This window comes from Phyllopteryx taeniolatus, chromosome 20 (genome assembly GCF_024500385.1).
Source record: "Phyllopteryx taeniolatus isolate TA_2022b chromosome 20, UOR_Ptae_1.2, whole genome shotgun sequence".
NCBI classification, from domain to species: Eukaryota; Metazoa; Chordata; class Actinopteri; order Syngnathiformes; family Syngnathidae; genus Phyllopteryx; species Phyllopteryx taeniolatus.
In genome coordinates this window covers 5,314,543-5,334,852 of record NC_084521.1, presented here as the reverse complement: position 1 = coordinate 5,334,852, position 20,310 = coordinate 5,314,543, and the positions used below count along the sequence as shown (strand labels likewise).

Genomic DNA, 20,310 nt, shown 5'->3' with positions numbered 1-20,310 from the left:
CAAAAAACGTATGTATCGCGTTACAGTCGTTACAGAGTCCCTGTGGCACAAATGTCTGCCCCACGCAGAGAGACCGGACTGATGTTTTTTCTTGTACAAGAGTTTTATTTACATTGTTATTAATAGACAAGGTGTTCAGCAGCACAAGTCCAAATAAAAACAAACAAACAACAAAAAGGGTCCAGCCTTTGTGAAATAAAATACAAGTCAACATAAGAGCAGAATAGACGTCATTGTCACAGTGGACAGAAAAGAGACAGAAACACGGGTGAGTGGTACCAGAACAAAACAGTTGATATTTTAACACTAGTTGCCCCTCATTCATTCAAGGCACTGTCAACAACATGTAAAAACACACATATATAACGAGAACATTCACAGAAAGGCACGGGCGCCTGGTTCACTTCCTGAAAAAGGCGCTGCGGGTGATGCTGTAGAGCAGCTGGTAAGGCTTTCGCTTGGGCGGCTCGGCCAGGGCGAACACCTGCTGCTGGGGTACGCTGGTAGGGATGGTCACGTGCCGCTGGTGAAGCGGGTGGAGGTTCTGGTGGTGCGGCAGGACAGACCCGGAGTAGCCCACAGCTGGAAGGGGGGGAATAAAAATTAAAAAAATTGTTCAACAAAATTCAATAATTCAATATTAATATGTTTCCTTACTTTTGATCTTGCCCTGTTTGGCTCTTCTGGCATTAGCAATAGCCTGTTTCCTTTGATCCTCACTGATTTCTATTCCTGGAGACAAACCATACAATCAGGTCAAACATTATAAGAAGCCCTGACCTACATTTACAACGTAAATTCCAAAATTTGTTCCATGTAATATCGATTTACAGTTTTTAGAAGAAGTGTGAATAGGGTTACTGTTAAACCTGTGGTTGCGTAGCAATTTTTAAAGGTAAGGCAAGTCTATTTTGGAAAAGTACCTTTTTAGACAATTTTTAAGGATGGCGGACATGCAATGCTGTTTTAAAAAAAAACAAAAAAAAAACATTTATTTTTACAGGCAGTGTGAAAGGGGCTACTTAACCTTGAGTTGAGTTGAAATTTTTAGGATAATCTAGGCCTTGAATTGACTTTTTTAGTCCTAACCTGCATTCAGCAGGTGTTTTGTCTCATGAAGGAGTTTCGGGACGCTCACCCAGCTCCTGGTCCTCCTTGACTCGCCGTCTCTCTTTTTTGAACGCCTGCAGCCACCTCTCCTTGTCCTGGAGCTTCCTACAGCACAGCATGCACACAAACTCCAGAGTGTCGGCGTGGCGCAGGCGCACGGCGTTCCTCAGGGTCAGGCCGAGGTCCGGGTCCCGCCCGTCGGGCATGTTAAGCACTTCGGTAAGGTCCATATCCATCCGCCCTCGGTATTGGAGAAGGTCCCGGCGCAGGACATCCTTCTTGCAGAAGACCAGCTGGTGGTCGAAGAGGAAGAAGCTGCGCTGCTGCATTTTGCCCTGGCGGAGGATTCGAGTCAGCTCTCCGGAGTGGATCAGCTCGGAGCTGCGCACCAGCACGTCGGGCCCCTGCGTCACGAATGACACAACCTTAATTCAAAGCGACACGCTATCAGCAGGAGCTCAAGTTAGTTTATAACGCAGTCGTCACCTCCCAGCGGAGAATGGCCACCTGCCAGTGGGCGATGGCGTCGACGCTCTCCAGCCGCCTCTTCCTTTCGTTGATCAGACTCGCCACGTTCTTCATGGCCTCGTACGCGTCGCTGACCCCACCGTGGTCACTACGGAACATAGTGAACAGCAACACATATTAATCTGGGTGAGTAGTTTTACTTTATTATAGTATTATTAGATGGTGACTAACTTGGGTTTACATTTGTATGACAGTCACATGTTAAAAACATGCAAAACAAGACTCCAGACTTCACGCTACATCAGGTTTGGGGTTGAACAACTTCAGATTTTTTTTTGTCAACACTAAAGTCATGACAGTCGAGTCTACATTGATGAATCGGTGATGTCAATTATATACATTTTCAGTTGTCAACTCGCTAAGCGCACTTTTCCCTCCAAACACAAGCTTGCTCACTCACTCACTTTTCCCACTGTTGGTGATTACACAGGCCGCACACCTCAGACTTGTTCATCCAATCACATTCAGATACCTTCACAGGGCCTCGCAGACAGTCAGAACTTGTAAAACTAACATGTCACGTAACGTAACTGCAGGGTTGCTACCAGCTACAGTAAAAAATACAGGAAGAGGGAATGCTTTGCAGTTATATATTGTAACAAATCTTATTACATGGATTGTTGTAAGAGTTTTATAAGATCTGACTGACTGTGCGTTATTTGTAATTGGGGAGTTGGGGGGAGGGGCAACTTGTCATTTGTCTGCAGGATGAAGGTTGGAGAGAAACAAGTTGTTGGTGACATTAACTGTTTATTTTCACAATAAAGAGGTTATTGATCGACCACTGCTTCATTTTGCTGTCTGAGCAGATGCTATAATACATTGACTGTCTTTTTACTAATATAGGAGGACATTTAATGAATTCGCTGACAGCTGACGTGAGGATTTAAGCTGTTTGTCAGCTAGCGTTAGGGGACGCATTTTCAGATAAGTAAGTACTTTTATTAGATGGCTGTTAACATATTTTGGGACTTGTACGACAGCCAAGAACAAAAAACCCCTGCAAGCTTCCATTTCCTTACACGCTACAGCCCTCGTCATCAAAGGGTGAGTAGTTTTATCTTATTTTAGTTCAAATTAGTTTCATCTTACAGTGGTTAACTTACTTTTACACACACATGACAATTAAGAGTACTTAAAACATTGCACTGTATTTGAGTCACCGCTAATTAAGTAACCTGTGTTCATACACTTCGCTGATGTTAAACAACATATTTAGGTATTTATGTAGATAGTTTGACATGATTTAGAGCGGTGTGTGGTAATGTGATACCCTAATGTCCTTGAAATTACTTTACTACCCATATCCTGTAATATACACATTAGAGTGAGCTGATAAGATACACGTGGAACAACGAGGTGTCCGTGCACGTTTAGCTGACAAAAACAATTCAGTTCCTCCGCTGTAACGAGTTGAAGAGTACCTGTGGTCTTTGGGGGTGTACTTGAGCAGCTCGCCCAGCTGCAGGGGGTATTTGCAGATCTTCTGGACAGGAGTGAGCAGGAAGCCGGCGATGGAAATGTCGATCATCTGCTGTAGGAGGCGGCAGGCCTCAAAGAAGTGCTTGTACCGGCCGGACTTCATGAGGCGTTGAAGTTCGGTGGAGGCTGCTGGGTGGGTGTTACAGTACTCAGAGTAGATAGAAAAGCCCTCGCCCTTTGGGGACCAAAGAACGAGAGAGGACTATTTAGAGCGTTTAGTTTTTGTACATTTTTGACTCTTTACAGAAAGTAAGGGATCTTGGGCTTTCGGGTGAAATTTCAGGGTGAACCTAAAATGTAAATACCAATTTGAAATTAACCAGGAACTTCATGGGTCCAGTCATGGATCAAACACCTGTTGCGAATTTTGCCATTCAGCTCCTTGTTATAAAACAACTAATTGTGCAAAAAGGACTGAAATATTGAACAATTGGACATGTGTATTCAATTTTTTAGACTGTCAGATTAAGTTCATCTTTAAAAGTTTTGTGCATTTTAGGTTCATCCTGACATTTCACCAGAAAGCCCAATATCCCTAACTTTTGGTGAGTGTATGTTAAATGCTTTCAGGTGACCTGCAAGAGAAAGCAAGAGCCAATTTCACTGAGGTGCGGCTGCTCCTTGTTGTACTTCCTCTCCAGGTCGCGTAGGAACTGCCTCTGGAATCTGTAGATGTCCTCAATGTTGCTGAAGATGGTCTTCAGCTGTAGCTCGGTGAACATGTCTGGGTACTTGCGGCACTGACGGATGTAACCCTGTATAGAAGAACCATAAACAATATACTCACGATGTTTTCCAACCCTGGAAGCAGCTCACACACTGGCCTTCAGAGGGCGCTGAGAGCTTAAGTTGAACAATGAAGTGGAAAGATGCTGGCCGATCTTTTACGCTCATATCTGGAGATAAGGCTTAAAAACAGAGCCGGATGATATGGCCTTAAAATTTGATTTTTTTCCCCACAAAAATCTTATTCAGATTTTAAAACAGGCGGCACGTTGGTCGACTGGTTAGAGTGCCTGCCTCACAATTCTGAGGACCGGGGTTCAATCCCGGCCCCCACCAGTGTGGAGTTTGCATGTTCTCCCTGTGCCTGCATGGGTTTTCTCTGGGCACTCCAGTTTCTTCCCACATCCCAAAAACATGCATGGTAGGTCAATTGTGGACTCTAAATTACCCGTAGGTGTGAATGTGAGTGCGAATGGTTGCTTGTTTCTATGTGCTCTGCGACTGGCTGGCAACCGGTTCAGGGTGTACCCTGTCTCCTGCCCGATGATAGCTGGGATAGGCTCCAGCACTCCCGCGAGCCTTGTGAGGATAAGTGCCTCAGAAAATGGATGGATGGATGGATTTGCTTTATTTCTCCTAATACCAAGCAAGCTTTGAATTTTTTTTTTCCTAGCATTAACCTTGGATGAACATTCACAGAAATAACAGGAATAATAAAAAAAAAAAAATATTTCCAGATAATGAGTCTCATTTACCAATGAATGCCTAGAAATGTTCTTACTCTGCACACAAGTTCAGTGTATACTCAAAATCACAGTCAGACGACATGACATGCTCAAATGCCCAATTTTCTTCTGACACCCTTGTGTATCTTAAAGGAAACAAAATTCATTCAAGATGACTGGTTCGTGCCAGCGATTTGCAACCTGCATAAACCACAGCCCTATTTCCCTCTGTTCGATGCATTAAAATGAGATTGGTGCGGAAGTTTAAAGATGCGCACAAAAATTCAAATACATTTTACAATGGTGGTAATTGAGGTTATCGCGTCGTTGGTGGAAAACAACACTTTTTCAATGTGTTTAGACTGGAGTATTGATGTCAAACAAAAAACATACGGTGGCCTCAATGACAGAGGCTGTAAATGCAGTGTCACGTGAGATCTTCACCGTAGGTCAGCTGAAGGAAAACTGGTGGAAGCAAAGAAAAGAATAACGACACTGCCCACCTCGCAGATGTCTTTCAGGTGCTTGATGTAGACGCGTTCTGTGTTCATGATCTCCTGCACCACGTTGGTCCTCATCTGCTGTCTGTGCTGGCTGTTGTGTGCCTCCCGGGGAGCCGGGTCCTCCTGGTCTGCAACGCTCTCCACACTCCCCGCGCTGGAGTCCTCCTGGTTCACGCGCACCTGAAACAAGTCGATGGGAACATTGTACCTAGCCGAAAAAATACAATCAAAATGCTGCATCAACAGTTTCCGTGAGCAATTATGAAAGGGGGGAAGAGAACAAAAAAAAAAAACACTTAAACCTATATATATATATATATATATAAATTAAAAACACCAGATCCACTCTGTATTGCCATGGCAACCACAAGGGAAAAGTCTGCCTGCTCGGCAACTTTGAATTGCCAACATGCAATTACAAAGCAGACGTCCATCTGCCAATCAAATAACTGGCTAATTAAGACTCAACTGTCACTCAACACCGGTTGTCACAGAAACCAGTTGAACCCCGAGCGAGTGGTATACTTAGTCACACACACACACACACACACACACACACACACACACACACACACACACACACACACACACCGTTAAGACTGGCTTTCATTTGGAGCAAAGCCAGCTTACAAGTGGAGTGCAAACAAACGGGTCAGGAAGTCCACTCACCCGAACAAAGCTGGAGGGGAACCAGGCCTCCTTGTATGGCCCCCTGCCCCACCACCAGTCCTTGTGCGAGGCATCCAGGATGCGGATTACATCTCCTGCCTTGAAGGCCAGCTCCTGCTCCTCCATGGTCACATGGTCCCACAGGGCCTCGGCGTACACGGCGTGGCCCGAGCTTATCCACTGAGCGAACACACATTACAGGGCAGATGAGCTCATGTAGAACACAGAAGATTATGGCTAAGCTTGCCAAACATCTTTAAAACACACAGTTTATCCTCACGTCTCCTCACGGGGCGGGACGCACTCACAAACCCACACAAGATAAACGTTATGTCATAAAGTCAACGGGAGCGGCAGCGAGGCTCACCTCAACAAGCACAGAGAGCTCCACGCCCGGCTCCAGGTACGGCGTGACGTCGGCGAGCTCGTCGAAGCTCCCGTCTTCCTCGTCTTCCTCGCTCACACTGTCGTCCGGCGCAGCCGAGCATTCGGACACGCCGTCTACCGAGGAAAAAAGATGAAATTGAGGCATATCCACATTTGCCCCCGACTTGACTTTACCTACCGCTGAGCATTCGGTGCAGCTTTTTCCTCCCCACGCGGTCCAGTCCGATGGGGGTGCTCTGGGAGAGGGTGGGAGGGCGTAACCTGGCTGAGACTGCCTTGTAGGGGGGCACCTTGTGGGAGGGGATGGGCGGCCGTGACAGAGGCTACAGGGGAAGACGGGATGAGAAAACATTCTGGGATTTAGCAAGTCTCAACATCCATCTCTCTCTGTCTGTGTTCGGAATCATACCCTCCTCACTAGATAGAGATTTTCATATAGTTCACTCATAAATTCAATGTAAAATAGCTAGCAAACACTACTCAGGCACACCATTAATGACTGAACACAGCCTCGCTGACATATTGAAATAACATTTAAAAACGCACAGAAGGAAAACGGTCCTCGTCGCCATCAGGGGAGAACAAGTCCTCCACCCCCATCACAGACACGGGTCGCTGCTGCCGCCTGCCTGGAACGCTCCCGTTCATGCCGCACTCCTCCCCGCTCTCGCACACACCGTTCCCGATGCATTCCTGGTGAAGCGACTGCGTCCTTTCGTCGGGGTTCAGCTCGACCACCTCCTCAGGAATGCAGTGCTTCCTGGAGAGGAGCTGCCCATAGTCCGAGATGGGCCGCGGTTTCGGGCGCCCGCTCCGTCGCCGGGACTTGACTGCGGTCGCCTCCGTGGAGGGCAACGTCGGCGACTCCGGGAGGAAGACCGGGGAGAGTGGGGAGGTGCTGTCGCTGGTTTCCGGGGAGTCGCCATCTTGTTGCGTCACTTCCTGCCTTTGCTCCTCTGACGTTACCTTGCAATTGCAATAAAAACAAAGGTTAGCAACAGCGACGTATCAATAACCCACCACGTACAGAGATGTAGTGCAGCGGTCCCCACCGGTCCGTAGGACGTTTAGTACACAGCCACACAGTAAGACTGAACAAGAAAATATTAAATTTATCATCAGTCTGAAAGAAATTTTATTTTGAGCTTCTTCAGAAAGGCCAAATGATGAGACAGAATAAGAGCCTACAACTTCCTAGAAAAAGAAAGCTGCATATATGAGACAATATTAGCAGACCTTCTTAAAACACAGGTTTATAGCTAGAGGTGATTTTGAGGTCCCAACCCCGCTCTGCCTGATATGTGGCGACAGGCTCGCAAATGAGCACTGAATGCCTTGCTCCTATTTCCAAAATCTTATCGTCATTGCAGAAAATCTTGCTTCACAAAGAATCCACCATTTATTGAGGGAAACATTCCACACCCACCCACAATAGGTGAAAATCTGCGATATAGAGTGACCATAATTGTACATTTTTAAACACATTGTAAATGTATATGAACACAAAAAAAAACTAATTATAAGCATAAAATGTATCGAAAATACTGTTCGTACTGTCGTGTCTGTCTGTTATTTGGCGTGTGATGTCGGTGAGTCTGGGTGGGAGTGTGTGGGTGAGAGTGTGGTCCACAACAGCTTCTACATGAATTTTCCCAGGCAGTTCAATAAACAGCTGAAAAATGCACTTGTGACTGTGGCTCTCCTTTCCTACATGTGGGCAATACAGTAAGTATACTGTAAAAGCCCATTTAAAAACAATGAACTGTGATATACTGTAGCTGTGGACCGCTGCATGCCGGTTCGTCAAAATATTGCTTTATGTGAAACTGGTCCATAACACAAAAAAGGTCAGGGCCCGCTGATGTTGTGCATGTATCAAGAACATCTGTTAATCAGAAACAGAGCTACTGCTGCTCAAACAGGTCCAAGAAGTGTTTTGACTTGATCGAGAATCAGCACAAACCTACTTGAATCAATATCATCAGGTTTCCCTGAAAAATGCTCCAATTCCTATCAAGCAGGACAAATATTCTGCAATAAAACGCTATCATGGCAAATTTTATTTCACATGCAAATATTGACCCGAGCAGCTGGTAACAATAAACCTCACCTTTTGGTTCTCCCGCTCTGGATCGGGACCGCCGCACACACAACGGAAAGGCACGCAGAGGGCTAGCACCATTGTGAAACACATGCAGCCCTGTGTCTGGGCCCAGCAGTTTGATTTCTAAGATAACCAAAACATCTTCTAATGGCCAAACAAAGGTATTCTTTAGACGCAAAATGCACTTCAGGGTTTTTCACTGGCTCAGTGAGGACTCGAGCGCATTGCCGCTGGACTTTGGTCCACCGGGCTAACTGGGGTGTAGGAGCCAGACGCTTGCTTGGATCTGCCCGCCCACAGTTTTTGCCCTTTTGCGCAAGGGGCCACTAATCATAAACAAAGCATAATCATTAACCGGGCCTGTTCCTTAAAGTTCAGGACAGCCTAGTCCAGCATGTGACCCGGCACAAGTCAATACTGTATATCACGCGGAGGGCAAAGACACCAGACACTGCACATATGACAGTAACATTGGAACAATTCAGGTGAATGCACGATCCAAAAAATGGTGTCATAAACGGTGCTACCTTTCACATCCCCATTCAAATAAATTCAACCTTGGCTGCTTCTTATGCCTTTCGTCTGCTTGAAATTTAATGCCACATTTAATTGTGACTTAATGATTTCCAATAACCTGCTGCTGATGTGCCACTGCGGTTTTGTTGGCTTTACCTTATCAAGCTGATATTAAGCCTCCAACTGTTTACGATACCATGCACGTATACAGTATGTACGCCCAGGTTCCAAAAATACAGTTGTTTCTACAAATATTTAATGAATTAGATTACCACAGACAGATTCATGTATTTCAGTAGTTCAAATCAAAAAGCGGAACTCATTCTTTGGATTCATTTAATACTGTCCTACCAATTCCTACTTAATTTCTGTTAAAAATCTTTTTTTTTCTTTTTTCCCCCTCCTGCCTCACAGTTGAAAGGTTCCATGTTAAAATGTGCGTGTTTCTCCCATGCTTGCATGGGTTTTCTCTAGCTACTTGAGCTACCTCCAACATTCCAAAAGATGCATGTCGGGCCCGCTGCACGACGTGACCGAATTAGACTGAAGTAGACCATTGTGAAAATAAATGTGTATGCGACTTCGTCGCACACGAAGGAATTGCGCACCACACATTTACCGGCGCGCCACAACAGAAAAATTGTGACCCTGTATTGGCTTTTAAGCCACCAAACACAATATACTGTACTGTGTAGTTTTTATTGAACCACAAAAACATGGTGCAATTGTCAAGGAAGAAGCCGATTGCCACAAACAGAGGAAAAGGAGAGAGCGTTGATATTTTTGAGAGGCTGTGGGCAATAATCAATCGCCCCATTCACTGACTGCACCCTTGCATTTCGGCGACAGACTCCAATTTTTTATTGGAACAAACCAGATACCAAATACCGCACACTGAGCAAAAGCCGAGTCGGTTTCTGCCGTGACGCTCAGTGTGCAGCAAGCCTTAGGTTCAATTAAGACTCGAAATTGTCCATAGCATGACTGTGAGCAGGAATGTTTTTTTTTTTTCTATACTTGATTGACTGGCGCGGCACGGTGGCCGACTGGTTAGAGCGTCAGCCTCACAGTTCTGAGGACCTGGGTTCAATCCCCAGCCCCGCCTGTGTGGAGTTTGCATGTTCTCCCCGTGCCTGCGTGGGTTTTCTCCGGGCACTCCGGTTTCCTCCCACATCCCAAAAACATGCATTAATTGGAGACTCTAAATTGCCCGTAGGCATGACTGTGAGTGCGAATGGTTGTTAGTTTCTATGTGCCCTGCGATTGGCTGGCAACCAGTTCAGGGTGTACCCCGCCTCCTGCCCGATGACAGCTGGGATAGGCTCCAGCACGCCCGCGACCCTAGTGAGGAGAAGCGGCTCAGAAAATAGATGGATGGATGATTGACTGGCAACCAGTCCAGGGTGTACCTCACCTCTTGCCCTAAATGGATGGATGGCTGTCTGGAGCTCTGTGTAACTAATGAATTGTCTCGAAGCTTACCTCGTTTGTTCGCTCGTCTTTTCGGGTGTCGGGAGGTGAATGGTCTTCCGACCCAAACCCGCACGTGGCGATCTCCAAGGATCCGTCTTCCATGGAGACGTGACGCTGGAGTGCGGCAATGTCCCGTTCGGACGGCGCATGAACCAGAGGGGCTTGTCCCGCCGACAAGATCCGGGCTCTGACAGGTGAGGGTCGGCGCTGTCGCTCGCTGCTGGTCCGGCAAGGTATGCGTCGGGAGTAGTCGTCGTGGAGACGGCTCAGAGGTGACATGGTAGCGGAGGGGCCCGGGGAGGGCGATTGGCTTTGCCGCTGCAGGACGCTGAGGTCAGTCATGCTCCCCACCAGCTTCAGTACCTGTCCCTTCACCCCAACCGGGCTCTTCCTGCAAACGTCAAGGTCCATCGAAGAGGCGCTGGTCGTCCTCTGGATGTTCGGGGTCCCATTTGATGCTGTAGTCCCCTGGGGGGCCGCCTGAGGGGATGGCGTGGGGGCCTTGCGTTTGAATGGCATTTTAAAAACGTGAAGGTTATCCGCGCTCTTGCTAAGTCTGCTCAACACGGTCCCATTGGAGATGTTTTCCGCTTGCCCGTTGATCTTTGCTTTCTTGTGGTCGGTGCTACCTCCTGCAAGGCTCTCCTCGTCCATGTCCATCAAGGTAATGCGTCCGGCCCCATATGCTCTCCTCATACTCCGGGAAAAACGAGTATTGCGTTGAAAGCCTTCGTCAATATCCTCGTCTTCGTCAATATCAGAGTCGTACTGACTCTCTGTACATTTTCCATTAGACAGGTAACAAGCCCCGTCCTTCGTGACGGTATTCTCGTTCTCAGCTTCCCGACTGGACGAGGATTCACACTTCCCATCAAGTCCACTTGCGCCGCGACTCTGAATCCCCTGGAGAACGGACGAGCGCAGCTTTTTAAAAGAGTCCACCATGCCGAGTCTGGGGAGACCAGCGGGACTGTCAGTGACGGGACTCGGCGTGGTAAAGGGCCCCTTCCTGGAACTGGAAAAAAGCCTCATGATTCTTGATGAGCCGGGCTTCCCCGAGGAGGAGTCCACGCCGTTCGGGTGGCTCTCGTCCGTGGCGATGGGGCCCACAGTGAGGGGCTGCAGAAACGGGACAACACGCTTTTCGACTGGACCGTGGAACAGGTACAAGTCGCTGAGGGGGCGACTCTGAATCGGAGGGTCCGCGTTGGAGGAGTGGAGGTGAGGGAGAGAGTCTTCGCTTGTAGACGAGACTCTGTCCTCCAGTTCGGACTGTGGAAGCAAATAAAGACTTTTTAGGATCTTTTTGAAGGCTGTTGCGTAACAGTGGTTCTAATTTACATAACCGCCCTCACGCTGAGTTTAAAGTTTTTACCTTGAAAGTTTATGTGTCTAACAACTTTTTGTCAAAATACCATTCAGCGGACATACCACGAAACACAAATACTCCCCTGCCACCACATCGACAACTGAATTGAGATTGTGCCACTGATCAGATGTGTCACTGATCAGAAGCTAACGTTTTGCTTCCGCGTCGTTGGTCCGTCACTTGAAAATGACTGAATCTTGGCCCAGCCTAGCGGCCAAGTCATGGACAGAGAAATTCGGTGTGGGGGAGGTATTATGCAAATTAGCCGCACTGCTACATCACAATCCGGGAAGATTCGAATGGCTCGCTAACTGACACATGTTGGGAAATCGGCAGCTCACAAAAGATTTACTTCATGATGTAATTTCACATTAGAGGCAGGCATACCAGAGACCCAACTGGTTGTGAACATGCTATTAAAAATGCATTTTCAATAATATGTCCCCCTTAGGACTTAGAAAACATGATATTCTTAGAGTACAAACTGAAAGGGAGACAAATTAGCCCAGCAATAATGCAATGCATTTTTTTTTTGGGTTGCAGCTACCACAGTAGTGAGTCGTGAGCAAGCACTTACGGAATAAGCGCACTGACAGATAATAGCTGTTTGCATTACACTGGATGAGTCACAGGTAAATAAAGAATAGCTCTCCCAATGGTGTAAGAAAATGTGTGACGTGTGATTTGAAAGACAGAGGGGAGCTGAGGCCCAGGTTGGGGTCTTCAACTGTGTGTGTGTATGTGTGTTTCACAGTGGTGCTTAACGCAGCTGGCCCTTTGAAGCGGGCCTCTCAGAGCATGACTAAGCGATGAAAAATGCTAATCCATTGTGATTAATGCGATAAATTGCCATGCTTCCTCCATGTTAACGACAATTTCCAACCTTTCACTGTTTCATCACCACGACACTGCACTACACTGACAAAATGTTGTTTCCACAGGTTTTTCCTGCATATAAAACGTGGAGGCATCTGCCTCTACCTAATTTCAGGCTGTTATTATTTGACCTGTGTTTTACCAAGTTGTGTGTCATTTTAAACTACAACTGCAGTTATTTCGCAATGATGGGGTAGCACTACAGTTGGAAGTTGCTCCTAAAACTGTCGAAGAAGATGAAGACTAGTCGAATGACAAATTTTCCTTCCTACTTCAAACGGGTCAGACTATTTTGGGGATTTTCAAACAGGTAAAAATGGTTCCTTTTGTACCCAGGCAAGTCCGATTTCTCAGAAAATGTTTTTTTTAAATTAAGCCAATGTTATTCGTAAAGGGACGTTAGAATCACTGTAACGTAACACAATACAACGTAACTTCATAAATCAGCAAAAGAAAAAGAAGGCTACAGTAGCGTACGTTATTCAGCCTTCGGCACCTCACAACAACAGTACGGCAAGCATGGAAGGACAACAGCTGAAGCAGCAATAGAAGACCAAAGTCTCCAAGTTGAAGTTTACTGGATGAATCTGACATCTAACACAAAGAGAGTTCAACATTGTACAGTATATTTATGTACCAAATTGTTCCACCAGAACACATAATTTTGCTGAACAAAGTGCACGAGCATAAAGCTATTGGCATCGTTTCAGTATCGAGGTACGTTATGCAGGTATAGTACTGAAGTCAGAAATGTGCTATTGTGACAACAATGTTCAATAACCATTACCATTTTGCGTCACACGCACGCTTGTAAATAATCAGAATGGTATCACCTCTACCTCAATTTGAGCCACGAAAACCGTGCCTGCAGCACAAAAGCTGTATCTCAAATCCAGATGGTGTGCCGTTGTGTGCAGAATCTTCCGTCATTCCCGGCATTAGCGCAGAACCGTCGCCGCCGAGTACTACCCGCTGACAGACCGTCAGCACCCACCCACCAGGAACAATGTGCCACTTTCAAAATGGTGCGCTCAATTGTCTTCTTGTACTGCCGCCGAGGAGTGACGAAGAGCAGCGGGATCTGTTATCCCGTGACTGTCCGTTTTCCAGGCCGGGAGAGAGATATGAGATAGGAGAGGAATGTCAACAAGTCAACTTTGCTTGTTTTCTTGGATTTTAATCCCGTGACCGACGCTCAACTGACTGCGCTCTCCTTCGACACCTCCATGCCCGCAGGCCCGCACTCTGTGGCAGAACAGTGACTCAGGTGTCATGGGCCAGCTGGCATTCTACCACTATGGGCATCTTATGCCAATATTATAAAAATGTCTATTAGGGCTACACTGAGGGAAGGGGAAAGGATGGGGGGAATTACTATGATTAAATTGGTACTTTACAAGAAAAAAAGTTTGGAAAAAGTAAATTTTATTAGCAAGTTTGTTTTCAATTTTATGAGAATAAAGTACTAATATAACGATGGAAAAAAAGGTTTTATAAGAATAGTTTTACTATATTGAAAGCATATTGAAGTATTTTTTAAGAGAAAATTATACGAGAATACAGACAAATGTACAAGATAAAAGTTGCTTATGGGAATTCAATTTAATATTAAAAAAAAGTATAATTTTGTAAGTACTTTTTTTTTATTTTGCAGAATGAGCCTAATACAATAATCATATATGATTTTTAAAACATTTGATTTTTAGAATGAAGTTTTAATAATGAGAATAAAGTCGTCAAACAAAGAAAATATATTTTACAAGGATAAAGAAAAAAAGTTGCAGGTTCAGGGGAATGATTAAATATAAGAAAATGCAGTTTCAAATGTGTTTTTTATTGTACAAAAGTAACATATTGCAAGAATAAAATCATCATGAGAAAAAAGTGATTTTTACGAATAGTCTTATGAGATAGTCAGCACACAATGAGAACGAATTGAATTTTAAGTCGTAATAAGAAAAAAAGTTGTGATAAAAAGAGAAAAGTCCTGAAACCATGATTAAAAAAAAGACTGCATTTGTACTTTAAGAATTTTAACTTTATAAGAATATAGATTTAGGATATTAAGTGTCGAAATGTGGGATTTTACAAGGCTAGTGCTGTAATATTGGCAATAATAAGAATAAAGTTGTAGGAAATTAAGTAATAAAGATAAAAGGCATAATTTTAGTATAATTAAGTTGTAATATTACCATAAAGTTGTGACAATGAAAAAGTCCCAATTTTATGAGAATATATAACTTTACAAGAAAACAAGTTGTGATTTTGAGAATACAATTTTACTATCTGTAGCATAATAGCACAATTGCTTCAGTCATTTTTTTTCAAACTTACTGTCATAATATGGTAGCAATCAAAAATACCAATTTAGTGTTTTTCATTATGTCTGTACAGATTCTCAGTCATTCAGGTCAAAGTTGAATCAGGGAAACTGGATATATTGATTGTTGAATTTGTTGTGTTTGTTCTTGTTTTCCCCGCCAAAAATTTAAATATTACTTAGACAACTTTGCTATTAGGCTAATGATGTCCTCAAAAATAAATAAGTTCAAAAAGTGATAATACGAAAAGGAAGCTGTAATTTAGTCCTAAATTTGTAAGAAATTTGAGGGGGGTGTTATATTACAAGAATGAAATTGCAATATAAGGGGGATGTGGTGGGGGTGGGGGGGGCGTGAGGGGGAAATCACTTGATATTTTTTTTTTTTTTTTTTGCAAGTTAAATATGCATCTGCTCTCTGGCAAATTCTCCTTGTTTTTGCCTGCTGCCATACTGTTGCTCTTGTGAATTCCTTGCTGAGGTCCTGGTCCTGAGTTAATGAAGAGCTCAGGGAGGAGACGCACGTCTACTTCCCTTTGCCACCCTCCAGCACCCTCCCATCAGTTCCATGCAGCCAGCTGGAGCCAGCCTCAGATTCGACTCCCAGAGACAAGGATGAACATGCGTGCAGATAACGTAAACATGCACGCACTGGGGGAAAACCGCATGCACAATTAGTTCTCGAGCATCTCGGCCAACGTCCGTATACAGAGAGGAAGACGTCAATCACTGGCTCCCTTCTCGTTAAGCTTGAGGAAAAAAATAAATAAATAAAAAATAACCCAACAAGCTGTTATGTAAGAGTATTAAAAACAAAAAAAACAAAAAATGCGAGCGACGAGTAAACTGTGAGACGGAGGTCACCTCTGCAGAGGTATGTCCTTAGCCTCAGGCCAGGGATCAGATTCATTAAGAGCGAAAAGAGCCGAGCATTAGAGGCGAGGGACTCCAGACGAGGGAGGACCATGGGAAAATGGGCGCTTGTCATTTTCCATCGTTTTTACTGAGCCTTTCTCAGCATCATGAACGTACAGGACGACATACTTGCTGTGGGGGCTCGGGGGGCAGTGTAATACAGACATACCCAATACACGAAGACAACAAAATGAACCAGTAAGCTACAAGTAATATCCATCATTTTTCCACAGAGGATAAAGAATATATGCCTGTGAGTATTGTTATGTTGTCTGTCTATGTGTGTTGCTGCAGGGTAATAACTACCGTAACATCGATGCTGGTTTTGCTAGCCCATTTTGCATTTTGTGTTAGCATTAAGCTAGCAGTCTTTGCACAAACAATTACAAAACGGTCGCATTCATTCTGCGCATTTGAAGATGCTTAGCTCATTTGTTTGTGTGTGCAAAGCTCGCCTGATTAAACACTAAAAAATGCTAAACGCCAATTAGCAGAGGCTACGAGTCAGCTCTTCGTAACACACAAGTCCTGTGTGTGTGTGTGTGTGCCATATTTCCCTTCCATGCCATTGCTAATGTGATTACGCAGCTCTGCTTTTGAGTGTGGGTTCATCTACATATGATAGCCTAATCAGGCAGACAAGCGGGATATTTGGCGCTGACTTCGAATGACACTCCAAAGCTCACAAACAGCCCACCAGGTTGCTGCCTGCCTCTCGGTAGGTGGGGTGGGGGGGACCTGGCCCATATGCGCTCCACTCTTAATTTGATAAATATGAAGAGAAAGGCTTCAGCTACCTCCAATAGTGCCCATAACTAATGTAACGTCAATTTTTTTAGTGACGGCAGCACAGAAGAACTTATTACGACCTGGCAGTGGCGTACACCAGTCCTGGCTGCTCAGTACAATATGACTGCAACTTGGCGACAATAAGTCAGCATCCCCCAAATAGACAAGGGATTTAGGCCGCAAAGTCAGCTGAGTCTATTCTGTGAAGAAACTTGGGCTGCAGCTGTCGATTGGTTTTAGAATCGAGTATTTTACCGATTATCCCAATTCATTTGATAAAAACTATTTTGCATCATCAAACAATATGCATGTGAGGTGCAGGTATTATATTTTTCTTGGGTTTGGCACCCTCAAATTCTACATTGTAGTATCTGTGACTTTGAATATGTGTGGTTTTGAAAGGCGGGGTTTGGCCTGGTGAGTGATGTGCATCAGCGAATGAAATTGTAGTTGGCTGTTGTTAGTTAAGGTTAGGTAGTCAGTGCGTTGAGTGCCTGGGCGTCAGCTGTGGCCATAACAGCTCGTGTATCAATGTGTTACGTGGTTCTTTGTTTTGTTAACATTTGTTCATTAAAGCGATTGAAAGTGCACCATCAGCTTCTATCCTTGACCACTTGCAGGTGCATTACAATTAGGCTTTACATGATCAGGATTTTTGGGGCCGATCACCGATCAGCAAGTTTAAAAAAAACAATAACCGATCACCGACAAGATTGAAAAAACTTTATTGGCCGTCAGATAGTTACAGTACTGCGCAACAAGACACGTGACAAGGCTAAAAATAAACTAGCTTTTGGATTCATACGCGACGAAGATGCGGAGTTAAATGTCTTGTGCGTAGCCGATCGATGACGTCATTGATCGGACCTGCGACTTATGACATGAAAGCCGATCAGCATAAAATTATAATTATCGGCAGATACTGATAACACCGATCAGATCGGCGTAAAGTCTAATTACAATACGATCTAATTAGCGGTGGGAAGTTTTATTAAATTGGCCAATATCGATACATTGTGTGAGCAATCGTAGATGAACTGTTGTGGTATGTTAGTTCTGCATTGCAGTGTAGACACTGCACTTTAACTTGATCCTAAACTTTGGACATTTTCTGTCTTTACGGACTCTTTCCTCGTAGAAACGGAGTGGCGTGCATCTGTGTAGTAACATTAGGTTAGTGAAAAAAAGATACCTGTAAAGGTTTGAGGCAGAGATTTTGCTTTGACTTTTCTTCTAAATCGAGTCATTCGATTAATCGTTTCAGCCCTCGTCGCTAACAGCACGCATCAAAGGGTGAGTAGTTTTATTTTTGTTATCATAAGGTACTTTACATCTTTTTACATGTGTACGACAGTTAGGTTGGTTCAACTATTACTTGGAACATTACCAGTATAATTATTTAAGGTTTTATGACGGTGCGACACATTGGACCACGTTGCCCTCAAGTTCCCCATTTCAGGATGTGCCATAAGGAAGGAGAATGGCAGAGGCTCCGCCCCCTACCATGCAGAGAGCGTGGGAAGCGCTGCCTGTCCGGGGGAGGGATGTCTGGACTCGCACAAGGGCTGCGCACAACTTTCACCTGATCCGCTGTCATAGTGACAGACAACCTGGGAATTTAATACAATACACGGACGAGCCCTGTCAAGAGACAACACTGGTACTGGTGGCAGCTTGAAAAATGAAAGACACCTATACTCTGGGAATTTGAACCAGACTAAGGAATTGAAATGCTATGCGATGCCATGGAAATAATTTGCATTCCTGAGCGGCAAGCAAGTATAAAAGAGAATGTAGACTACAGGAAATCTACATTGTTGTGGTGTAAAACTGCGAGGATGCTGGCATGTATGTCACCCTTTCGCAACTTGATTAAAAAAAATTAAAATTCTACTTTCCTATTAACCATTTCATTACATTTTTGACTCAGTAATACACAGATACTCTCATTTTAAACATATATCTCAAAAGACAATCTTACTGTACCTTGCGTGAAGCAGCTGGCCGTTTCCAGCTGATGTTAACTTTCACCACTGCCATAGCAATCCCCACCTTTCTCTGCATCATCTTAAGTCTACCACCCTGCTTTCTCCAGCGTAAACCCCACAAGGAGTCTCCACTGCCTGTTGAACCACTACTGGAACCTTCCATCACTCTGCTGTCAAGCTGGCTGGCTACCAGCTTCCAGCTACTACTCCACTATCATGGTGCTCCAAACATACTAAACACTAATTACTCCCATGAGTGTTTATTGTTAAGCATCCTTGGGTTCCTTGAAAGGCACTATAAATCGAAGCAATTATTACTATTATTGCAGGGTTTTTCCTAGCTCAAACTGAGGTAGAGTTAGTACCATTCACACAGGTGTTATGCCTTGCTCAAAGCAACACTATTTCTTTTGAAGTATTTCCATGTATTTTATTATTCTTTCAATTTTTATTTCCCTAAAAGTACTCATTGCCATCTTGCCATGAAAAATACTTATTTTATGAAACATTTCTGAAAACGTCCAAAACATTGGGTGTAACATTTATTTGTCTTTAACTGCCAAAGGCGGCGTAATTGGTTACAAAAGAAATAATATTTACCTTCACAAATCTGTCAACGGTTTTATGTCAATGGAATGTGACATCCAACTGTTTTCGATACAATTGCAGTTAAAAGTAACCCAACTTATAGCAACGCTGGTCAAATAAGAGCTTTCATGATGTCAGTTTTTAGAGCTAGATGTGGATTCTGGCCGCCTCCAAATTTTATATGCAAGAAAAAACCCGTATTATTATGTCTCCTCTACATTGTATTTTATTTTTATTTTTGTGGGGTGCGGGGGGGGTCTGAAAACAGGGAAAGGGATTAACAGTACACTAAGACCAGTAAAGAACTGGAGCCAAAGTCCCCATTTATTTCTGCCATTGATTCACTTTCTTTTGGCCCATAAAGCTCTTTGTAAGCCCCCCTCACACCACCCCCACCTCCTCTCCTCCTTCAGCCAGCCTGGCTTCTTCCACATCACTATAACAACCAGGGTTGTAGTGCACCATAACCCCCACTCTCCAGTTCACAATAAGCATAATGATAACGTGAGGAAAACTACTATAAACTATATAGTTCTATGAGAACAAAATGGACGACTTACCCTGCTCATAGTCGCTGATTGCCCCCCTCCTGACTCTTTTTTAGCCATAGGAAAGTAGCCGGGTTATCTCTGAAGCCTCGCCCCCCTCGTCCATGTCGTTTGCGAATCAATTAAATATAAAACAAGGCATTAAAAAAAACCAAAAACGATTTTCAACTTCATTTTGCGGCTCCTTGCAAACAAACCGGTGCTAGTAGTAGCAACTTAAGCTAGCTGACAAAGGCTCGCGGATATAAAGTTCTTAGTCCCGGCAAAAAGTAGTTAAAATTCGAGTTCCCGAGACGATGTAAATGCCTAAATAGTAAAGTTGAAGTGATTAAAAAGTCTCTCTGGGTGGGGGTGGAGGCAAATGGTAATTTATGGCGACGAAAGCTGCTGTTTAAAAGAAGTACGTCTCGAGGAGGACGAGGAGCATCTTAATGCACTTGTTGCAGTTGTCTCAAAAATAGGGCCGGTCTCGGGGAGAGCCCGGAGGAATTCGATTGGTTGGCCACGCGTAACTCCTCTCCCGTAGGCCAATCACGCGTGGGCTGATAGGGAAAGTCGCGCCTTCTCACGCCTGTGAGGAAGATATGAGAAAATGGGGGTGGGGTCGGAGATATGCTGATAGGATTTGATTGGTTGATCACCGTGCGACTGCCGCGCCAATCACGCGTCGGCTGGTGGCGCGGCTGTCAGGCCC

At 44.5% G+C, this 20,310-nt stretch overlaps 1 protein-coding gene and 1 long non-coding RNA gene across 5 annotated transcripts; one reads left to right on the top strand and one right to left on the bottom strand.

The window, feature by feature from the left end:
• Window positions 1-84: 84 nt before the first annotated feature.
• On the bottom strand, window positions 85-20,015 carry spata13 (spermatogenesis associated 13). 4 transcript variants are annotated; one of them, XM_061757902.1, is made up of 13 exons: window positions 19,629-20,015; window positions 10,233-11,495; window positions 6,677-7,096; window positions 6,309-6,453; window positions 6,111-6,244; window positions 5,744-5,923; window positions 5,075-5,254; window positions 3,696-3,875; window positions 3,063-3,295; window positions 1,597-1,726; window positions 1,139-1,514; window positions 658-732; window positions 85-582 (listed from the first exon to the last, which is right to left on the bottom strand). In XM_061757902.1, exons 1-13 carry the CDS (start codon window positions 19,674-19,676, stop codon window positions 401-403), a joined length of 3,546 nt encoding a protein of 1,181 aa, XP_061613886.1. In that variant the 5' UTR covers window positions 19,677-20,015; the 3' UTR covers window positions 85-400. The 4 variants fall into 4 exon arrangements, with proteins under 4 accessions (XP_061613886.1, XP_061613885.1, XP_061613887.1 ...); XM_061757901.1 differs by lacking the exon at window positions 19,629-20,015 and adding an exon at window positions 18,479-18,574; XM_061757903.1 differs by lacking the exon at window positions 19,629-20,015 and adding an exon at window positions 13,308-13,464.
• LOC133470058 (uncharacterized) lies at window positions 15,193-19,627 on the top strand. The gene is made up of 3 exons (XR_009785844.1): window positions 15,193-15,956; window positions 17,757-17,785; window positions 17,952-19,627. It is a non-coding gene; the product is annotated as an uncharacterized LOC133470058 (long non-coding RNA).
• Window positions 20,016-20,310: the final 295 nt, after the last annotated feature.